The 21,094-nt window shown below is 32.1% G+C and overlaps 2 protein-coding genes across 3 annotated transcripts; one reads left to right on the top strand and one right to left on the bottom strand.

Annotated features, from left to right (window-relative positions):
• Window positions 1-7,518, bottom strand: LOC109797176 (protein cornichon homolog 1). Of its 2 annotated transcripts, XR_002239685.3 has the most exons (5): window positions 7,273-7,518; window positions 6,918-7,099; window positions 5,697-5,819; window positions 3,435-3,543; window positions 1-352 (listed from the first exon to the last, which is right to left on the bottom strand). XR_002239685.3 is itself a non-coding variant. In XM_020357123.3 (4 exons), exons 1-4 carry the CDS (start codon window positions 7,348-7,350, stop codon window positions 3,498-3,500), a joined length of 429 nt encoding a protein of 142 aa, XP_020212712.1. In that variant the 5' UTR covers window positions 7,351-7,517; the 3' UTR covers window positions 3,264-3,497. The 2 variants fall into 2 exon arrangements, 1 of the variants encoding a protein (XP_020212712.1); XM_020357123.3 differs by lacking the exon at window positions 1-352 and having other exon boundaries at window positions 3,264-3,543; window positions 7,273-7,517.
• Window positions 7,519-9,152: 1,634 nt separating this feature from the next.
• On the top strand, window positions 9,153-12,966 carry LOC109795757 (Leucine-rich repeat protein kinase family protein). Its single transcript, XM_083077193.1, has 2 exons — window positions 9,153-10,722; window positions 12,117-12,966. The coding sequence occupies exons 1-2, from the start codon at window positions 9,411-9,413 to the stop codon at window positions 12,755-12,757; spliced, it is 1,953 nt and encodes a 650-aa protein (XP_082933319.1). The 5' UTR covers window positions 9,153-9,410; the 3' UTR covers window positions 12,758-12,966.
• The last annotated feature ends 8,128 nt before the right edge of the window (window positions 12,967-21,094 follow it).

Here is a 21,094-nt window from a genome sequence, read left to right as displayed (position 1 = left end):
TAAAATTAAAAATACATACATATTGTACATAATATATGTTCAGCAAAAGTAAATTACAAACTTAGAACAAAATCAAATAGAAATTAGTCTACCTATACCAAAATCAAAATCAAATTATAAACTTACAAATTACTAATAATCTAAATTTTTTGCTAATCCACAAAACAAGTCCAAACACAATTAATCAACTTTCACTTTCTATTTCAAGAACATTAGAAGCTCCTTTAGAAGAAGTTGTCTATACTTTTTCGTCTTGATCATCTTCATCCTCATGCGAGTTGGTGAGTTGTGACAGGCGAACCCACCATTTGGCCCGACGGGTTGGCAGATTTGGCGGGTTAGAATGATGGGCCTGTCGTGCCAATTTTTGGCAAACCAACGAGTTAGCCCGCAGATCATAGTCCATTTTGTCATTTCTAGTTAAAAAATAATTATTTTGCATTTTTGTGTGATTTTACAATTGGTAAAAGTTAGAGCACAATGAAATAGCCCTTATGAAAACATATGTGAAAACTGCTTATGAAAATGTGCACCATATGAAAACATGTGTTCTTGAAGAAAAGCCTATTAAAATGTGCACCTACTTTGTTGTTGCGAAAATTGAGTAATCGTGCAAATCTGCTCATGAAAATGTGCTTGTACTGTACAATTAAGCCAATTGAGTATTCATTATGTAAAACTGCCTAAGAAAATAAGTTTGTCCTAGAATTAAAAATAACTCCTCCATAAGTTAAAAGTATGTTATTTTGCATTTTGTGCGATTTTGTAATTGGTACAAGTTGGAGTCCAATAAAATAGTCCATAAAAAGACATATTGCATGCAAAATTGCCTATGAAAATGTGCACCTGAAAACTTGTGTGAAAAACTGCCTATTTTAATGTGTACCTTATGAAAATGTGTGTGAAAATGATGGCTATTAAAATGTGCACTTACTCTGTTATTGTGAAAATTGAGTATTCATGTAAAATTGCCATTGAAAATATTCACCTACTCTCCCGTTGCGCCAATTGAGTATTCATTATGCAAAAATGTGTAGGAAATTGTACACCTATTCTGCTATTAAGCCAATTGATTGCTCATTGTGTAAAAACTGCCAATGAAAATAATTTTTTCTTAAATTAAAATTTACCCCTCCATAAATTAAAAATTAGCTTATAGAGTGTAAGAAGTAACTTGGTAAAGCAAGACAAACAGGAAACACCAAATCCACCCATGACGTGATTTTTTTAGATAAAGAATGATCACACTTGGCTTCTTCTAATATTTCTGGACCATGGAGCAACACAATTTTCTTCCTTGGTTCAACATCACTTAAACTTAGGAATCTCTCAATCCCACATTTTCTTTAGGATATTTATAATTTTGCAAATCCAAACAAAGGCTTTGATTATGGGCTCCAGTTTGTGAATTTACCTTAAAGCCCTAAACCTAGCTATCTAGAGTAAATGGGTAGGCAAGGTTGAATAGGACTATGGGCAAATTTGAGTAGCCCAAACTAGGGCTTGATGGCGAAGGGCCCACATCGAAAAACAGGCAGACACGAAAATGACCCAACATTTTGCTAAACGTCACGGACCAAATGTGTAGGGTCAACTCATTAAGTGGCTACAAAGTTCCTTGGAGGTAGGGTGTTCATGGATAGATTTTTTAAAAAACTCAAACCAATATGAACTGAACCGAACCGTTTTATAAAAATAGATCGGTTAATCAAACTATTTTTTATAAAATGAATTGATTTGATTTTTTTTAAATATAGATCAATTTTTTTGAAAATGGATCGGTTCGGTACAGTGTAATTATCCATTTTTTATTCATATGGATCAGTTTTTTTTTTAAACTAAACCGAACCGAACTGATCTACTTCACAAAAATGGATCGGATAACTAAACCAGTTTTATAAAGTGGATCGGTTTAGATGTTTTTCAAAATGAATCAGTTTTTTCAATACAAATCGGATTAATTTGGATTTTTTTTTTTGCATATCTTACTTGGAGGTAGGGAAGGAAATGGTGGAGTGGGGAAAACGGGGAATTGATGAATCCGTTGAAATGGAGCCAATCATGAATGTTACGAGAGAAAGTTGAGAGGATAAAGGAAAAAAGTTGTGGAAAGAAAGGCACACTGTTTTGAAGCCTCTAACAGCATGTCGGGTCTGCCAAGATGCTTATTGCCTTCAGTCATTTTCAAGGGTCACTCAGCCACACCCCCTATCTATCTTTTCCTTCCAGATCAAAATATATCTCTCAATTAATACCATTTGTATCTTTGCCCTTGGAGAATCTTCCCATATTTAATACTATGAAAGACACTTGATATCAAAAGATGTAGCAAATCAAGAGATTGATTGACACAGGACACATAAGTACTCCCTTTATACTTTTGTTTGATTTCCATGGATCTTAAAAATTTATATGTGATTAAGCTTTCTCAAAAATGAATTTCAGATCATTTCTTTAAGGTCGAGAATTTAAATGATGAACCTTCTAACAATTTATTATCCAGCTTATTTGCAAGTCTTTTTTTTTTTGTGTTTTTGGTGGATTGTATATAATTGAGTCAGACCCGGTTTTTTTTAATTATTATTATTATGACTATGGACCAACAATATGATTTTCTAAACAAATTTAATATTTATGTACCGACAATGTAAAATTACAGTTGATTAACTTATCATACATAATAATTTATGATTAGATGAGAGTGTAATGTAAAACTGCTTTACTCTTTCAGTCTATTATGTATTTTCCCTTTCTAAACAAACTAAAACCTAAAGCAAATCAAAATGGAATATATATATATATATATGGGCTTCCATATTTATCACGTTCTGGTAATCGAGCATCAAAAAGCTGACAATAATGAGTATGAGGCCCATGTATAACAGCTAACTCAACCCACCAATGTTTTGGGCTCAGACGTAGCAAGTATATCTCAGGTCCAAAAACACCAGCTTTAGCCCCATGTAACATGTTGCCTTAAAAATTATACTGTTTTCAGCACAAGATGAAAAATATATTTATCACATTATCATTGTTACAGCTCAACTTTTTATTCTAGGTTCATGCTAAATTTACACAAGGTGTTGCTACTTTATAACAATTTGTTATATTCTTAGGAAATAGTTCATTAAGGCATGTTTATATTGCTACTGTGTGCCAGCTTTGAACATCCAAATCACCTGCCAAATATTATCTTCCAATTCCATTATTATTAGTTACCATAAAATTCAGTTGGCAAACTATTTAATGGAAAAAATGCTAAATAGGATTCAAACAACTGGTATACCTGAGTTGGCAATATTCATTCAAATTAGTGACAGATTTCTGTTCCTTAGAGCTGTGATTTTTAAGTTCTAAATCTTATGCTATAGAACTCAACCACACCCTCAAAAAAGAATTGACAAAAAAACAAGACAAAGAAAAAGACGAAGCACCTTACACATGGGTTGCCATATTGCACAAGTAGTGGGTATTAAAAAATCAAAGGTTTGTCGACTTCATTCATCTTCAGAATCTAAATAGTAGACACCCATCAATACAAGCCTGCAAATGGACAGTGGGTAGAGAAGTTGACCTTCAGGTTCCTCGATGTAATGATAAATAGCAAGTCATGAGAAACGTCGTTTAAGTGTACGTTTGGGAGTTAAGTCTTGTTTTAAAATAAAAGAAATAAAATGATAGATTAACATATATTTAATGTGTTAATCTATTGTTTTTTTTTATAAACATTATAGAAGTTTATTAATTTAAAAATGTAATATTTGTCCTTCCCCTCCAAAAACAATAATTGTAGAGTATTTGATTCACATGCCTAGAGCAAAACATGCATCATATTTTCTCGTGATAAGATAAAAGTAAAGAACACCGATCAAATTTGAAAAAGCAAGAAGGCAAGTGAACAAGTGTTTTCCATTGCATTCCGTTATTTTACAGTCTGAGAAGGTTTACAAGAGAGATATATTAGTGTTCACCAACCTAATACCCCTCACATAACCTTCCTAAAAGAACCCTTTGCTGACGAACAATTAGCATGGCAACAAGGATCTTTCAGTTCTAGTTAGCTAATAATATATGAAGAACAAGCTTGAATATAGTAATTAGTAAACACTTTATTTTTTGTGTTTGTTTAAGTTAATCATAAAATTTAGGTCCAGAAGAGGAATGCACCACCAAGTAAAGTGAAAAATATAACTTTCCTTGTTTTGGTCATTTCAAAATGCTGCTATCTTGTCTTTCCTTCATAATGTTAACAGTTTAGCACACTTAAAGCCAAGCATACGTTTCAAACACCAAATAATACAGATTTGTCATGTATATAGTATCCAAAGAAAGAAAATTCAAGCTTCTCATATAATGGCATAAATAAATGCATGCAATTAAAGACCCGAAACAAGAGTTCCCAATTGTGTTTGAAGCAATTCATTGCAGCCTCCTCCAAGCAATTTAGACTATTTTCAAATACAATAAGACATCGACTATGGGAATAATTTGAAAGGAATATTAGGAACCTGTTGAAGGATCCATCCTCAACAATTATCAACTGCAACTCTGCCTCGTGATGACAAGTATGGAAGTTATTTTGTTTACTGAGGTTGACATATGGAACATAATTTAAAAATTCATAGAAGACCATAATGAAGCCGACTTGAGGGCAAATTTAGTACACCTTACATGCTGCAGTACTGTATCTATTTAGATGCCTTTAATGGCCAGTGCACACATGGCTATCTAATAACATGATATCACAAAGGCTAAAACTCAAGATATGAACAACAGCACTTCAGAAGGCCAGTTGTATGTCATTAAATAAAGTATTAAACTTAAACCCAACTATATTTAGATAATCAATAAAAGGTCTTGGCAAGTCACTTTTCTAACCACTATGAATAGTTGTCAAGATATACATATAAAATAGGACAGTAAAGATGGGTCATGTGCTGGTTCTTTATGAAGTAACCACAAAAGGCAGGATGAATTTCTCCATGGAAAAACATTAATATCAAGTTTCAACTTCATTACTTCAACTTCAAGCAGTTGCTGTTCTTTCATGAAACCTACTCAATCCCCATGTTCAGAATCTACTGCCAGGCTATTTTATTTTATTTGATGAGAGGATAGGTTCCCACATAGATTACAATATGACTTAATTAGACTTTTACTAAAAATCTAGTGACTAACCCCAAAATGCATTTTGGGCATAAGTTACATTTTGGGCATAAGAAAAAAGTTTTACATTCTTACAATTTTTTCACCTAAATCGTGGCCAAATATCTAACTTTTCAAATTTAGAATAGTAAAATAATACGCTTCCTGCAGTATGAATCTGATAATTACTGGTTCAGAGAACAGAGAAAGAATGAATATTGTAGTTGTTCCTCTAAGGATTTTGAGAGCCTGAGATCTTTCCCTACAAAAACCAATCTCCATCTAAACAGAATACCACCAATCTTCTCTCACTGTCTAAACCTTATACACTCGTCAATTACAGAATACCTCAAATCTTCCCTCATTAACAATAACTAACTCTAACCCCCTCAGCTAACAGAAACCAGCCCGTTGCACTTGCCTAACACAGTCCTAATGCTTCACAGTTCACATTAATAAGAAAAATAAATAGACAAAATTAAGCAGTAAGAATGTAGAACCCGAAGCACAGTAGATCAGAATATGCTATTTTAAGGGCATCGCAAACAAACCTGAAGACAGTTATAATGATGATTGTTAAGTAATAAGCAAGTTTGGCAATCCGAAATTTCTTCTCTGCATTAAGTACCCTAAAAACTTCAGTAACATCAATGAGATGCTGTCGTTTCATGTACCTGAATCATTGAAATGGAACAATAATGAACTGAAAAGAGAACATAAAAGTTCATAAGCTAAGCCTTATATGGAAATACAGAACAAAGTATGAGCACAGTGGTTCAACCCCAAAATATATTCACATTAATTGTAAATACACAACAAAAGTCAGAAATTTTCAAACATGAAACTAGTTTTGGCATATTGGATGCACCACAAGTTCATTTCAATTGTCAACGGCACAACCAAATAGCAGGATATAACAAATTAAAACCTCAAGAACACAAAATAGTAATGTCAATTAATTAAGCAATAACCCTCGATATAGAAAACAGAGAGTTTATAGGAGTCCAACTAATTTGTCTGCATCAATAATCCTAAGGTTAAAAAGGCAAAAAGAGAAAAATATAATATGAGGTAATGCAGTTTCAATCATAATACCCAGATGGCAATAAACAGAGGATAAAACAATTAGTTAAAGCTTCTAGCCAGGGCAGTCAAAAACCATTATTCCATGTATCCTCCCACTCTCAATCACAATTCTGAAACAAAATCGATAATCAACAGCACGCATAGCTGCTATGTTTTAAAAATTTTGCAATGTCTTTAATATCAATTATATAGCAATATTGGAAAATGAAGTCGAGTTGAGCCAAATTCTCAGATGTTAAATTGTTGCAGATAGCTTTCTTTAAATCTTTACCAATGAAAGATAATTGAATAAACAAATGAAGAGTACTCCGTAAGTGGCACAAAATGTATTTGAATCAATTACTTATAATTTAATCATATGCATCTAAACTCCAAGTCTCAAACTGTTACCCTTTCCTTAGTTCTCCACTCCCTTTACCACCCAAAACAAAGTAGATCCAGGTTTGTAATTTCTGTAAGGAAAAAAAAAAACTAAAAACCCCAAATACATGTTTGGCTCAAGTTAACTATTTTAAAAGCTAAATCCTGACACTAGCAACCAATGAGCCTTATCTCAGGTGGCACTAAGATCCTTGGGGGACTACTCCAATCTATTCAAGGTGCTTTACCTATTAATGTAATGTAATGCACTCAACATAATTAGAGCAGCACATTGTTCACTTTTTGCTATAAAATTTAGTACTTACAGCATCACATGATAGCATGTAACAGGAACCGTCAGCAAGAACATGATCCAATGACCTGTGAAAAGGCAGAGAGCGCAAAATAGCCCTTGCCCAATAAACTCAGGAAGGATGAAGTAATTAATCCGAGATGAAGCATCATACGGGTTGACAAAGTCGGATTCCAAGTCAGACAAGATCAAAACCTTCAACCCAAAAGTAAAAAAAAATGATTTTTTTTTATAGATTTATTGAAGCTCAAAATCAACATGAACGTGAATCACCTTTTACAGTTTACTATCCAATCACATTGGAATAAAAGAATGATCTTTGGCTGGGGAAAAAGCTTGAAATAGGAAGAAAAAGAAAAGTCAAATACCTGGTAGAACGCTGAGGCTAAAAAGGCAACGTTGAGAGGGAAACAAATCACAAGCCAAAAGATCAAATCCAAACCCATTAACAAAGAAGCAGAGATAAGTAAAGTAATAAACTGATAATTGATTGGACGAAGGTGGTGAAGCTTCTACAAACAGTTGACACAGTCTTTGAGATGTTGGATTGGGACACAGAACACACAGACAAGGTGGTCAAGCTTCTACAGTTGTACATTCCCTGTTCGGTTTAGTTAGATAGAATATTTTAAACAATAATTTTAAATCTTCCTACAATTTTTTCCTATTAATCCTCTAATTTATTTTGTAGAATAAATATCGATTTTTTTTAGTATATCGTTCGTTAAGATGTTAAATATATTTAAACTCTTATTTACTATTGTTATGAAATATTAAGAAAATTTGTCGAAAAAATTATTCTTTTTTATAAAAAAAAAACTGTTAAAAATGTCATTCTAGAACAAATTAGTCTAGGAATCTCTAATTACTTTAAAACCACAATTTAAGAAAAGTAATTATAAGTAAAAAATTAAAATTATTTTTGACATATGTATATGTAGTGTATTGATTAATAAATTGTGAATAAAAAAAATATTGATTTATTAATTAAAAATGATTTTTTTTTATAGGAATCAATGGATCTCAAACAATAATTTTCAAGAATTACTGAACTTGGTTTAGTAGTAAAAATTGAGTTACTATGCATGAGTTCACAAAATGAAGCTAAGTTAATTATGAGTCCTCTGTTAATAAATCTACAAAGAGGGAGAAAGCTTGCACTGAACTAGAATTGTTTAATGTTAAGGGTAATTAAATAATTACATATTATTTATGTTTAAATTAAATTTAAGTCATCTAGTTTGTTTAGATATTTTTTAAAATCAATTCTATATAATAAAATCGTGGTGAAAAACTAAGAATAAAGTAACTATTTGCTGCTTTGAACATCAATGTAATTATGTAATTAATTTTATTTTAGTAGAATTAAAAACTATTCCAAACGTATGAATTTCATGCATAGGTTTTTTATCGTGTTATTGACATTGAGTTTCAACAAGAACTTGTAGCACTGGGCTTCATGATATATGGGCCTTAGTCTAGTCCATGACACATTCATAAAAAAAAAATCAATAGATGAGTTAGACAATTTTAATTAAACGAGCCATTTTGATATTTTTCAACCCAGTTTTAATGGATTATAAGTGAATAATATATATTTTTTTATCTATCTATCTATTATAATTCGATTAAGATATATTCTAACCATTCAATTAAGGCTCGTATTCAATGGACACGTTGAAAACAAACAGAAATTGAAGAACTGGGGAGTAAAAGCAGCGGTAAAAAACAAACTATCTGACATAGTATTTTTGATATCGATTAAAATTTATTAAAAAGTATGTCCATTTTAATAAATTTTAAAACAACAAAATATATTAAAAAAAAAGTGTCAGGTAATATGTTCTAACATTTCTATAAGTGTAGTATTATTAATTAAATAATGGACTTGTTTCATTTATTTATTTTAAAAGTCACTTATTATATCAAATTCTCAGGAGATGTTTTAAAAATAATAATATGTATTAAAAGTTTAAACACGTGCTCAGTTGTATGAGGCAGAAGGGACAGATTTTGATTTTAGGTAAATTAAATTAAATTAAATTAATTTGGAGGGACGTAATTTAAGTTCAAAAGGAGTAATTTTGAATCCCGTAATGGAATTGTTGGATCTAAAGCACTAAGAAGTAAGAAGTAAGAAGGTAGCAGCATGAGCCCATTTTGGTGGCAACTGGAAAAGTGAAAAGAGAGTCACAAGCGTCGTGTCGTGTCCTTGTTAAATGATTTTCTGACACACATAAAAATACGCTAAACTACAATCTCATAACTGCTGCTCCATTTTTCTGACACCACAAAAGAAATCTCTCCTAAAATAATTAAGTGTATTTGAAATTGATTAAAGTGAAGTGATTAAGAAGTAGAGTAGTAGCATTATTATTATTTATTTATGTATGTATTCTCCAGCGATAATAGAAGCAGTGCAGAGGGAAGGTCAGAAAAATTCAAAGTTTCAAACGCAGCACATGACCTCGAGAAGTAAACCAAATTCAAAAACTAAACCATTCTAATGCCAATGCTTCTTGTGATGCTTCTCTTCTTCCTGGCTCCTCCAGGGGCCACCTCTCTGAGCTCCGACGGCCTCTCCCTGCTGGCCCTGAAAGCCGCCGTGGGATCCGACCCCAGCGGCGTGCTGAGCTCGTGGTCGGAAAGCGACGCCAGCCCATGCGAGTGGGAGGGAGTGTCCTGCAACGAGGGGCAGGGGCACGTGACGCATCTCTCACTCCCAAACAAGAGGCTCTCCGGCTACATCCCCTCGGAGCTGGGCTTCCTAACCTCTCTCAGAAGCCTCTCCCTCCCTTACAACAACTTCTCCAACGCCATTCCCCCACCGCTCTTCAACGCCACCACGCTCCTCCTCCTCGACCTCTCCCACAACGCCCTCTCCGGTCCCCTCCCCGCCGACCTCGCCTCTCTCACCTCCCTCCGCCATTTCGACCTCTCCTCCAACGCCCTCAACGGCACACTCCCCGACACCCTCTCCCACCTCACCTCCCTCGCCGGAACGCTCAACCTCTCCTTTAACCACTTCTCCGGCGGCATTCCCCCCTCCCTCGGGGCTCTCCCCGTCGCCGTCAGCCTCGACCTCCGCCACAACAACCTCACCGGGAAAATCCCCCAGGTGGGGGCCCTCTTGAACCAGGGCCCCACCGCCTTCGCCGGTAACCCTGGTCTCTGTGGTTTTCCCTTGCAGAACGCCTGCCCCGAGGCGGAAAGGTCCGGTTTTTATTCAAACCCTGAAGAGGGTAATCCTGAGAATCCCAATGCGCTTCACCCTCAAGGGGTATCCGAGGGAGGGAGACAGCACGCCGGCGGCGGCGGTGGGTCCGTCGCGGTTTTGGTCATCTCCGGGCTCTCCGTCGCGGTTGGGGCGGTGTGTCTTTCTTTGTGGGTTTTCCGGCGGCGGCGGGGCGGCGGGGAGGAGGAAAAATTGGGGAATGGTGGGAAGTTGGAGAATGAGGTGGATGGGGGAGAGGGGCAAGAGGGTAAATTTGTGGTTGTGGATGAAGGGTTTGAGTTGGAGTTGGAGGATTTGTTGAGGGCTTCTGCTTATGTTGTTGGGAAGAGCAGGAGTGGGATTGTGTACAAGGTTGTCGGTGTTGGGAGAGGGTCGTCCACGGCGGCGAATGTGGTGGCCGTGCGCCGGCTCAGTGAGGGAGATGCCACGTGGCGGTTCAAGGAGTTTGAGGCTGAGGTGGAGGCCATTGCTAGGGTTCGTCACCCCAGTGTTGTGCCTCTGAGGGCTTATTATTACGCGCATGATGAGAAGCTTCTTATCACTGATTTCATTCGCAATGGAAGCTTGCACACTGCGTTACATGGTATTAATTCTTTTTCTTTTTTTGTTAAATTGAAGTTGGGGTAGTTTGATGCTTCAATTAATTATGATATGGTGTTGTTGTGTGCTTTATTATGCCAAGTCACGTGTGTGTTATGCGTTTCTTGTTGCTCTTAAAATGGGGCTTGTAAGCTTGCAAGCGTGGTTGAATTTGCTTATAGTGTTGTAGCATGAGGTTACACGGATGGTTTCTGGTTTCGGGGAAGTGAAAACATGCCTCTCATTCCGAGTGCGGGGCTTTGAATTGGGGATGTTCTCCATGTGATGACTTAAAATTCTAACTTTTACTTTCAAGAGTCAATTATGTGATCATGTGATTACCACCATCATGATTGTACTGGGAGTCTGGGACATATGCAGGAGATGGTGGATGAAACCTTTACCTGTTGCTCCTTGCTACTTTTACATGTGATTTTTCTTTTCTATCCTTTAAGTGGTGTTTCGTATTTGCACTACATATTTAAGGGGCTGGCCATGGCCATCGTGTCCTTTTGTGAATTTTGTGCCTCTGCTCCTGAGAACCAAAGTCCCTTTTTATGTCTTTTGTCCGTGATCACAAGAACTATAGCTTTATGCTGGTGAATGCTTGGTATCTTAGTCATGAGCGATGCTGGCAACTAACTATTTATTGTTAGTTATAATTATGCATGGACCTTTATTTAAGGCAGGTCCCACACTCCCACTCCCCATTTAACGAGTCAAACATAAATTTTAACCAGTGATACAAATGCAAATTGGGAACAGTATGAAAGTGTGTGTTGTTAATTGCTACCATTTCTCTTAAAGGTGTGTTGCTAGTGAGCATTCAATCAAATTCATCCAAAATATCTTGCATGGTCCTATTTTTGTGCCAATAGAGTTAGCTGCAAAAAGATAATTTATATTTTTGCCTAACCCATTTGGTGATTGACAATCACATGGTCCCAATGCAATCATTTTCACACCTCAGTGATTTGCACCCGATGATCATTGTCTTCTAGTGATTCTGGTTGCATCCACCGGATTTCTTTATGCTTTTACTTGTAGTGTGGTGGTCCTCAAAGTACCAAGACTTTTTTTCTGCTCCGTGGTGTGTTGAGCATTCTAACTATGAAGTCTCGATCTATCAAATTTTATGTTCAAGTGAATTGATTTGTTCCAATTCTATAACATATGTTGTGCTAGACTATTAGGGAGAGGTCATTGGCATTGTTTGCTGTGCAACATACAAATCCTCGCATGATTATGGAATATGGATGTTCTGCTTCTCAATTTTGGCAGTCGTACTTAATTTAACTAAAACTCTGGTTTTGGTGGTTCTGAGGTCACTTTCACTTCCCACTTTTGAGGACCGGTTTTCAATTATTTTGTGCTGTGTTTGGTGTTTTATGGTTGTAGGTGGTCCTTCCAATTCATTGCCACCGTTATCATGGTCAGCAAGGTTAAGAATTGCTCAAGAGGCAGCAAGGGGCTTGATGTACATACACGAGTTCAGCGGTCGCAAATACATTCATGGCAACCTGAAGTCAACAAAAATCTTACTGGATGATGAGTTCCATCCATACGTGTCGGGTTTTGGACTTACTCGGCTTGGTTTGGGCCCACCAAAGTCCACTACGGTGGCGCCAAAACGGCACAGCTTGAACCAATCTAGTATAACCACTGCAATGAGTTCAAAGATTACAGCTTCATTTAACCACTACTTGGCACCCGAGGTGCGCATGGCTGGTGGCAAGTTCACTCAGAAATGTGATGTATATTCTTTTGGAATTGTGCTCTTGGAACTTTTGACGGGTAGGATGCCAGAATTTGGATCAGAAAATGATGACATAGTGCTAGAGAGTTTTGTGAGGAAAGCGTTCAAGGAGGAGCAGCCATTGTCTGATATCATAGACCCAGCACTTATCCCTGAAGTTTATGCTAAAAAGCAAGTCATTGCTGCATTTCATGTTGCTCTGAACTGCACTGAACTTGATCCGGAGTTGCGACCTAGGATGAAAACCGTGTCAGAGAACCTTGATCGCATCAAAGTACAGTGAAAAACAAGAGAGAACCTTGTAAAGTTTTAGTTGTACCTGGCTCCTTTGTTTTTCTTTGATGTCTTGAATGGTGTTCATTTTGTAGCACAAGGGCAAGTAGGTGTACCTTTTTTCCATGTCTCAATGGAAATTGTTTCCTTTCATCTACATCCGAAATCAAGGGACACCCCGAATTGATAGATAGACGAGTTAAATATTTCTTATTTTCATCCTGCTTACTACAAAATGCAAAAATACCTATAGCTGTTGGTGCTGGCATTGAACAATGAACACTGCATACAAGTTAACCTTGGTAATTTTAGTGCTTCAAAGTTCGAATCTATGCAGTATGTTATGCAATAAATTATTGGCACCAACTACTTTCATCTGTTTGCTATTGTCATTCTTTGTTTTGACTTTGCAACATTAATTCCCACACTTTTTTTAAGATCCAGCCTACCACGCCTTATTTAACGTGTCTATATTGATTTAAGGCATGATTAGTTTCACGTTGAAAAGCTACGAAATCAATATTCTAAATGACAAAGTTAATAAACTCATGAATTGGGGAAAAAAAATGTGGGTTACATTGAATTTATCGTTTTTTCAAACACATACTTAATGGGTGAATTCATGAAAATGTTTATTTTTTAATATATTTTAACCAATAAAGTAAGTGTTAGATATGAAACATTGATTTTGACACAGATACCGAACATGATAAATTCTAAAACATTCCAAATTATAAGACTTGGAGACACCATTATATATATAGTTAATTACTTATACATTGTCAGTGTAAAATTTTTTTACACTAGTAACTAATTAGAACTAATTTGATCTTTTAATTCTGTCATGTCACTGTTAAAAGTAAATGTGTTTATAGTGACATGGCACAATTAAAAGATCTAATTTGTTGTCAGTGTAAAAAAGCTTTACACTGACAGTATATAGGTGATTAACTCTTTTATATATATATATATATATATGTGTGTGTGTGTGTGTGTATAAAGTGGTCGTCAAATAAAGTAAATGATTATCTATTTGTCAGTTTTGACTATCAACAAAAGAATTCAAAAAATTAATAATAAAGGTTAGTTCGGCCAACCAATAAGAAGTGTCAAGTAGAAATGACAATCAATAAGAAGTGTTTATGAATTTTGTAATTATAAATATCCTTAATTGTAAGGAGGAGACATCAATCATCTCACCCTTAATTTGAATCTTTCTCTATTGCAATTTTTCCAAAATTAATTATTTGCGTTGAAATTGTTTGTAATTCTTAAGAATTATCTTGTAAGTAAATAAACTCTTTCATCAATTCTTAATAAAGTATATTAAGATCTAATTCTACTCTACAAAATTTATTTGTAAGGTGTGAATTATTATTTATTTATATACATTATTATGATTTTATTCATAGATGACGTGGAATCTCTAACATAAATTGCTATCTTATAGTTTCTAATATAAGCTTTAAAATTTTTATATAATAATAACTCTTAAAAGATGTATTATATTTTTTAAAAAATTAAAATAATTAGTAATTTTAAGAAAAATGAGTTTTGTAATATTTATAGATAAGTTGATTAAGAGAAGTTGTTGGTTTACTCTCTTAACTAATGTCTAAATCATGCAGAAAGTGTTCAAATCGTGTCTAGGAGATGTCTCAACCAATTAAATAAAAATAATTATAACACAATATATAAGTGTTAGATGTGTGTTTAAACATGTCTAACAAATATTATATTTAAAACGTGTGGAACATGTCAAACATAACATAATAGTCTTTAAATATTTCCATACTTATAAGGAGCATGTTCTATTCGACTTCACAACAAACGGTCTTACCAATTAGTTGGTACTCTATGCGAAATATTGTAAATTACCGAAGAAAAGTATGTATACAAAGGGGAAAAAAAAGTGTTTAAAGACCTCTTCATTGAAGACATGAGGTTGAGGATGCACCCCACCAAACTGACCAGATGATTAACAAAGGGAAAATGTGAGACTTGCATAGTGGCATGGTTTGAGGGTGAAGGGCTTGTCACTTCAAACTTCACTTTAGCTTAGGTTTTATATGCTCACAAGTTTCACTTAGAGTACCTCCAGCGGAGGGTACTTGTGCTGTGCCTTAAAAATAAACAACGGAGCTTATTAAAAATTCTCATTGGAATGATCTTATGAGTAATATGGTACAGTGGAACCCATTTAAAGTGATTGGAAGTTGCTTATAAGCAACTCCCATTGTAGATGCTCTTAGTGGTTATACATGCATTTGAGATACGACAATTTATTTTTTTGCCTTTGATCAAGTATTCCCACTTTCGAATAGCTTTAAAAAGGGTACGAAATACATTATAAAATTTACCTGAAAGATATGCATCATTTGGACTTAGACTAGTGCGCTTTACATTCGCTTTTTACAGAGAAAAAGATATTACAATCTAGTGATATCTTTAATTGTATACGATACCATTTTTTTTTTTTATGTATAGAGAGAATATAAACTTTATCGTTTTTAAATAATAAATTATTACGCATAACATGTTATAAACTTTGAAGACGTCAAATCAAACTTAAAGTAGGGTTAGTTATCATGCGTTAGTCCAAGTAAAAACGGTTTAATCAAACTATTAAGCATGTGATTTTAGTTAATTTTTAGAATTATTTTTTGCCAAAGATCTTTTTTTTTTTCTTCTTCTTTTGATCTGAGTTTAATTTTAGAATTTGTGTATGAAAAAATCCCGTCAAAAGGTACTTTTTATTTTTTGACACCACACCATAGCTGGAAAATTAATATCTGATAAATAAAAAAACTGGCAAAATCGAGAAAAATGTATAAATAAGCCCAATTGTTATTGAGTTGAACAGTAAACCCATTAAACAAAAATATACTGTGCCCATGTGAGGATAAATTGATGGGCCTACTACTGCCTTCAATATAAATCACATGTGGCCCGTTTGACTTTTCCTTTGGATACTATGCTTTCACTTTTGGGCCTGTCATTTCTACACTTGTTTCAAAATTCACATTTGAATTGATATTCATGATATATACATCTTCTTTCTTCTTCTTCTTTTTTTTTTTTTTCTTAATAAGTACACATATTTTATTTTTTTTAAAATAAATTTTAAAATATTCTTAATCTTTTTTATTCTTTATTTTTTTTAAATTTTTTACCTTCAACTTTAAATTTAATATTTTTTTTCTTTTTCATACACCTCATTCCTTCTCTTTTTTAATTTTGACATGTATTCCTTGTCTTTTTTTCATTCCTCTCTCAGGTAGTTTTAATTCTTTGGATTTTTGCATTATTCTCTTCTCCCTTCACCTCTTTCATTTTTCACATGCACTTGAACCATATGACTGATGCACGACGACATTATTGACATGTGTGGCTTCCTCAGTAGTTTATGAAGTCAAATGCACAATTTTTCTTCTAACACTTCCTCCTTTTTCATTAAATTTATTATTCTAAAAATAACTTTATGAAATTATGTAAAATAACACACTTTCGAAAAGTACTTTTTTGAAAGTCTATTATTTTACATAATTCTAGAAAGTTCTTTCCAGACTATAAATTTAGTATTTTGAAAAGTATTTTCCGAAATAGTGAAAGATTTTACCTTTTGAAAGTATGTTAAAAACTAGGTATACGTTCTAGGTGCATGTAAAAACTAAGAGGAGAGTGAAAAGATAATAGTGTGAAAACTGAAATATGAGAGTGAAAGAAAGTAACATAAAATCATAAAAATTAAAATCACTTACCAAAATAAGTAAATAATAAAAGAAAGGTAACATGGTACTCGTCAAAACTAAAAAGAGAAGTGAAAAAGATGTATAAAAAAAATAGAATAAAATAAAAAATGTTAATTATAATAATATTTTAAGAATTTAATTTTTTGAACGGAGATGTAATTATAAATAAATAAATAAAAAGGTGTACTGAGCCATTCTTTTATGATATTTTTATTTGGTAAATTTATTATGAGCTTCATGTTATTATTGTTAAACCTTACAAGCTTTTAAAAACCTGTTTATTCAGAATGAACAGAGATAATACATGCATATATAAGGAGCTTCATTTTCTTTTCCTTCTTTTTTTTTCCACCCTTTTCTCTATCAAACACGTTTGAAATCATTTCACTTTTTGCTGATTTTCTTTCCTTCTCTCTTATTTTTCTATTATTTTTTTTTTCTTAAATCAGCACATTATAAGTTAATGACCAAGGACTCTAGCTCAATTGGTTGAGCGTGACATCTAAATGTCGTAAACCCTTCCATTTCCAAATTTGATTCCCACATAGCTAATAGCTAATGTTTTCAACATGTAAATTGATTTCTAGAGTTTTGTGTGAGCAATGCCTACTTTAAAAAACAAAACTTATTTAAATTCTGAAAAGGGTTGTTTTTAAATAATATTTAACAAGTAGGAAGTTTAATTATTAAAAGGAAATAACATTAATTTTTACCATTTAAAAATAAAAAGTAAAGGCGATATAAAGGAAGAAAATACAGCTCACGTGTCTTTAGTTCATTCCACAGAAACAGTACCTTTTGACATCACTTTAATTTGGAGAGATTAGAATGCGTGCCCCTCTTCTCTGTACTTTTTTTTTTTTTTTTTTTTTTTCCTTTTTTGGCTTCCTTTTTTCTTTATCTTTATCATGACACGAGGTACCACGGTTGAAAGAGACAACAGGACCAATGTTTCTATTTTCTAACATTACTCTAAATTCTTTCCAGAAATATCACAAGAATGTGATAGGGAAGTTTATCTTTTCGCTTAAAACAGATGTTTTCATATCCTTCATGTGACTTTCGCTTCTTCTTAATTATAAAATTATTTTTATATATCACAGTTTTAAGTTACAAAATATAATCAAGTAAAAGATGAATATGAAGTGGGGATTGGATTCTATCCAAAGTTGTCTTTGTGGGTTCCAACTTCCACAAATGCGAGAATTCAACATATTGAAATTCTGAAGTATTGTTTTCTTTTTGAATCTAATGATCTTAATTTTACCTCATTTGGGAATCAGAGGCATATTTCCGTTGCATACGATTTTTGGTACCAAGAATTTGTTCCATAATTGACTGCACATGATTGTCAATATTCACCTCTGATGGATAGAGATTGGAATTGGATCTATGCGTTATGCAGTGTTCTGCTTTATTGCTGCCCGCCCAATAAAAGAAAAGGGAATGAAAGATAAAAGGTTGTTTCTCTTGTACAATAAGGAAAATATCTTCAGATCACATTAATGTAATAAATTTGAGTTTTCATTAAACATCATTTCTTTTAGTACGTATTTTTAGTCCTTTTAGTGTTTCAAAAATTTAAGATAAATTTATTTTTATTTTTTAAATTTAAAATTCATTTTTTTTATTTATATAATTAAAAAAAATATATGTTTTAGTTGTTATATTTAAATTTTGTCAAAGAATCTATTAAATATTATTACATAAAATTTACCTATTGATATGTTTTTTGAGAGATCAAATAACCTAGTTGAAATATGCCACACGTTGTGGTTCATAATGGTCTAGCCACTTAAACTACTCGCATATGTTGAAGGAGATCTCTTTAATTAATATGTGTGACGATGCATTAGTTGAATATTGATATTGATGATTAAAAGTGTAATATGTTAAAGTTGTTATATGTTGTAATAATTTGCAAGTTATTTGTATAATACTCAATGATAAGTGAAAGTTGTATAATGAGTTGGATGTTATTGCTTAGTTGATTCAAGTTGTTACTCAATATTGTTATTACATGTTGATTATTTCACAAGCTAATCTTGTGTTTTTCTAGTAGTTGGAACTGCAATAATTATATTATGTATGAAAGTAGGGCAAGGTTAGTAGGTTGGTTTGTTTAACTATGGAAGATCATGTTGGAGTTGACCAATTTTATTTTTTATGATATTGCTCTTATAATTTTGGTCTTGTGTAGGCACTTAATTGATAAGTAGATTTTTATAGTGTATAATGATCTCATGTAAATGATGTGTGTGCGTGTAAGAACTGATTTTAGTTTTCTAATTCCTTACATATATCTATATACAAGATATTTGTTATCTGTTACATGATAACTCTTGATTAGTTAACATTTGTTATTTCTTCCCATTACATACTAACTAAATCATAGTGAATATGACATGCCATTACAATCACTAATAATGTAAGAAACTAGTATTTCCATCAATACTAATTAACTACCCACTTATTTTTCTTTAATAAAAATATGATATATCTTTTTCTTTTTCAGAATATAAATGGAGGACTCATCTAATTTTTTTAACAATAATCATAACTATATATATATATATATATATATATATTATTTTTATCTCATTTATATTTTGTTATTCTTCATTTTATCACAACACTTATTATATTTGACTCCTTTCTTTCTATATTTTTATTATTTATCTTTTTTACTTTTGCCACTCAACTAAATTTTAGGGGTTAATATATCTTTTTAATAATGAATTATTGAATTTTTCTACTTTTTTTTACATTGCATGTACCTAATAAAAGAAATAGTTAATCATCTATACATTGTCAGTGTAAAATTTTTTTATACTGACAACCAATTATATCTTTTAATTGTACCATGTAAATGTGTTTATATTAACATGACACAATTAAAAAATATAATTAGTTATCGATATAAAATTTATTTATATTAACAATGTATATAGATGATTAACTCTAAAAAAAAATATAAATCAAATTTTAAGAAAATAATAATAATGTATTAAATAATAATTCACTATTATAGTGTAATTTACATGTCTCTTCTCGTCTGGTGTGGTGTGCACCGAATTGCAAATTAATATTATGTGAATTGTGAAAGCATTTGCAATGTCATTTTCACTTCCCCTTCCATATTGCTTTTGCAGGCGCCGTCTTTTCATAAATAAAACTCTATAGTTTATAATATCTTTTCCGATATTCTTCATATTCACCAATTTATCATTCTCTTCAAACTTTACAGCAACATTCACCCTAGAAAAAAGTGAAGACAATTTTAACAGACACTAAAAAAGTAAACCATTTTTTATATATTTATGTAAATATTGTATTAAAAATATTAAATGTTTTTATAAATATTTGTTTTCATGATTAATTTACTTATATATATTAATTAATTTTATATATTATATTAATACAAATTTAAATATTAAAATTATGTTTTATAAATTATTTTGTGTCATATTATATTATATATAAAAATCTACTTAGTTACATATTTATATAATTGTATACATATATTTGTGTGTGAATGTGTGGGTGTGCTTGTTCCTACCTCTTATTGTCTCAAAATTATCTATTATCATTAACTTAACTAATAATTATTATGTATAGTTAAAAGTTGTAAAATAAATAAGTGTGAAAATTTTGTGTTATTCTTTATTCATTCAATAATATACGAAATAAAAAATTTAATAATTTAAATTTTTATCATTTGTTAACTTTTTTATTTATTTATTGTATATTAGTGTATATCAAATATACTTATATATATCATTTTAATTTTTACGATTTCATAAATTTTACTTTTTAATCGTTACGATAAATAAATAACAAAGACAACTCTTCTTATAAAGTATTTTAGTGTGCATCAAACACACTCTTATATTTAAAAACATTATATTTTATTATTTATACATATCAATCATTTTTTTTAAAATTCTTATAATTTCATAACTTTTACTTTTAATCCTTATGATAAATAGATAGACAAAATAAAAATATAAATATAAATTAAAATAAAATATTTTAATTATAAGAATTAATATATAAAATTTATGAAATTATAAATACCATGTGAGTATTTAAATCAATAAATATATAAATAATTAATAAGCCTGATAAAAAAATAGATAATAATTTAATAAAAGTTCTTAATTCTTCCACCATAATTTTAGTCTCTTTTTGAAAAAGAAAACAAAAGGAATATATGAAAAAGAACTAGTGATTAAATGAGGTTGAAATGAAGAACTTAAGAGTGATGGTTGCCTACTCATTGGTCATGTCTTGTTTATTCTTGCTCTGGATATTAAATTGCACGCTCGAGTCTTTCAACCATTGATGCAATGAATTTTCAGTGTTTTATTTGTTTAAACGTTAAACTGTAAACCATTAGCGCTCATTTGTTTGTGTACCCCTTATTGTTTATTTAATAGATTTAATTTAATAAAGGACAAGATTGAACAAGTAGTGAGTGAAAGGCTTTGAATTTCATAATTTGCCACCAAAGAAACCACTCTTTATTTTCGAGAGTTGTTATGCACTTAAAAAAAATATTAATTTCAATTAACCAACCTAAAAAGATAATCATT

This window comes from Cajanus cajan, chromosome 6, assembly GCF_000230855.2.
Source record: "Cajanus cajan strain Asha chromosome 6, NIPB_CcT2T_4, whole genome shotgun sequence".
Lineage (NCBI taxonomy): Eukaryota > Viridiplantae > Streptophyta > Magnoliopsida > Fabales > Fabaceae > Cajanus > Cajanus cajan.
Note: the sequence above shows the minus strand (reverse complement) of the source record. Positions and strands in the feature narration are given on the sequence as shown.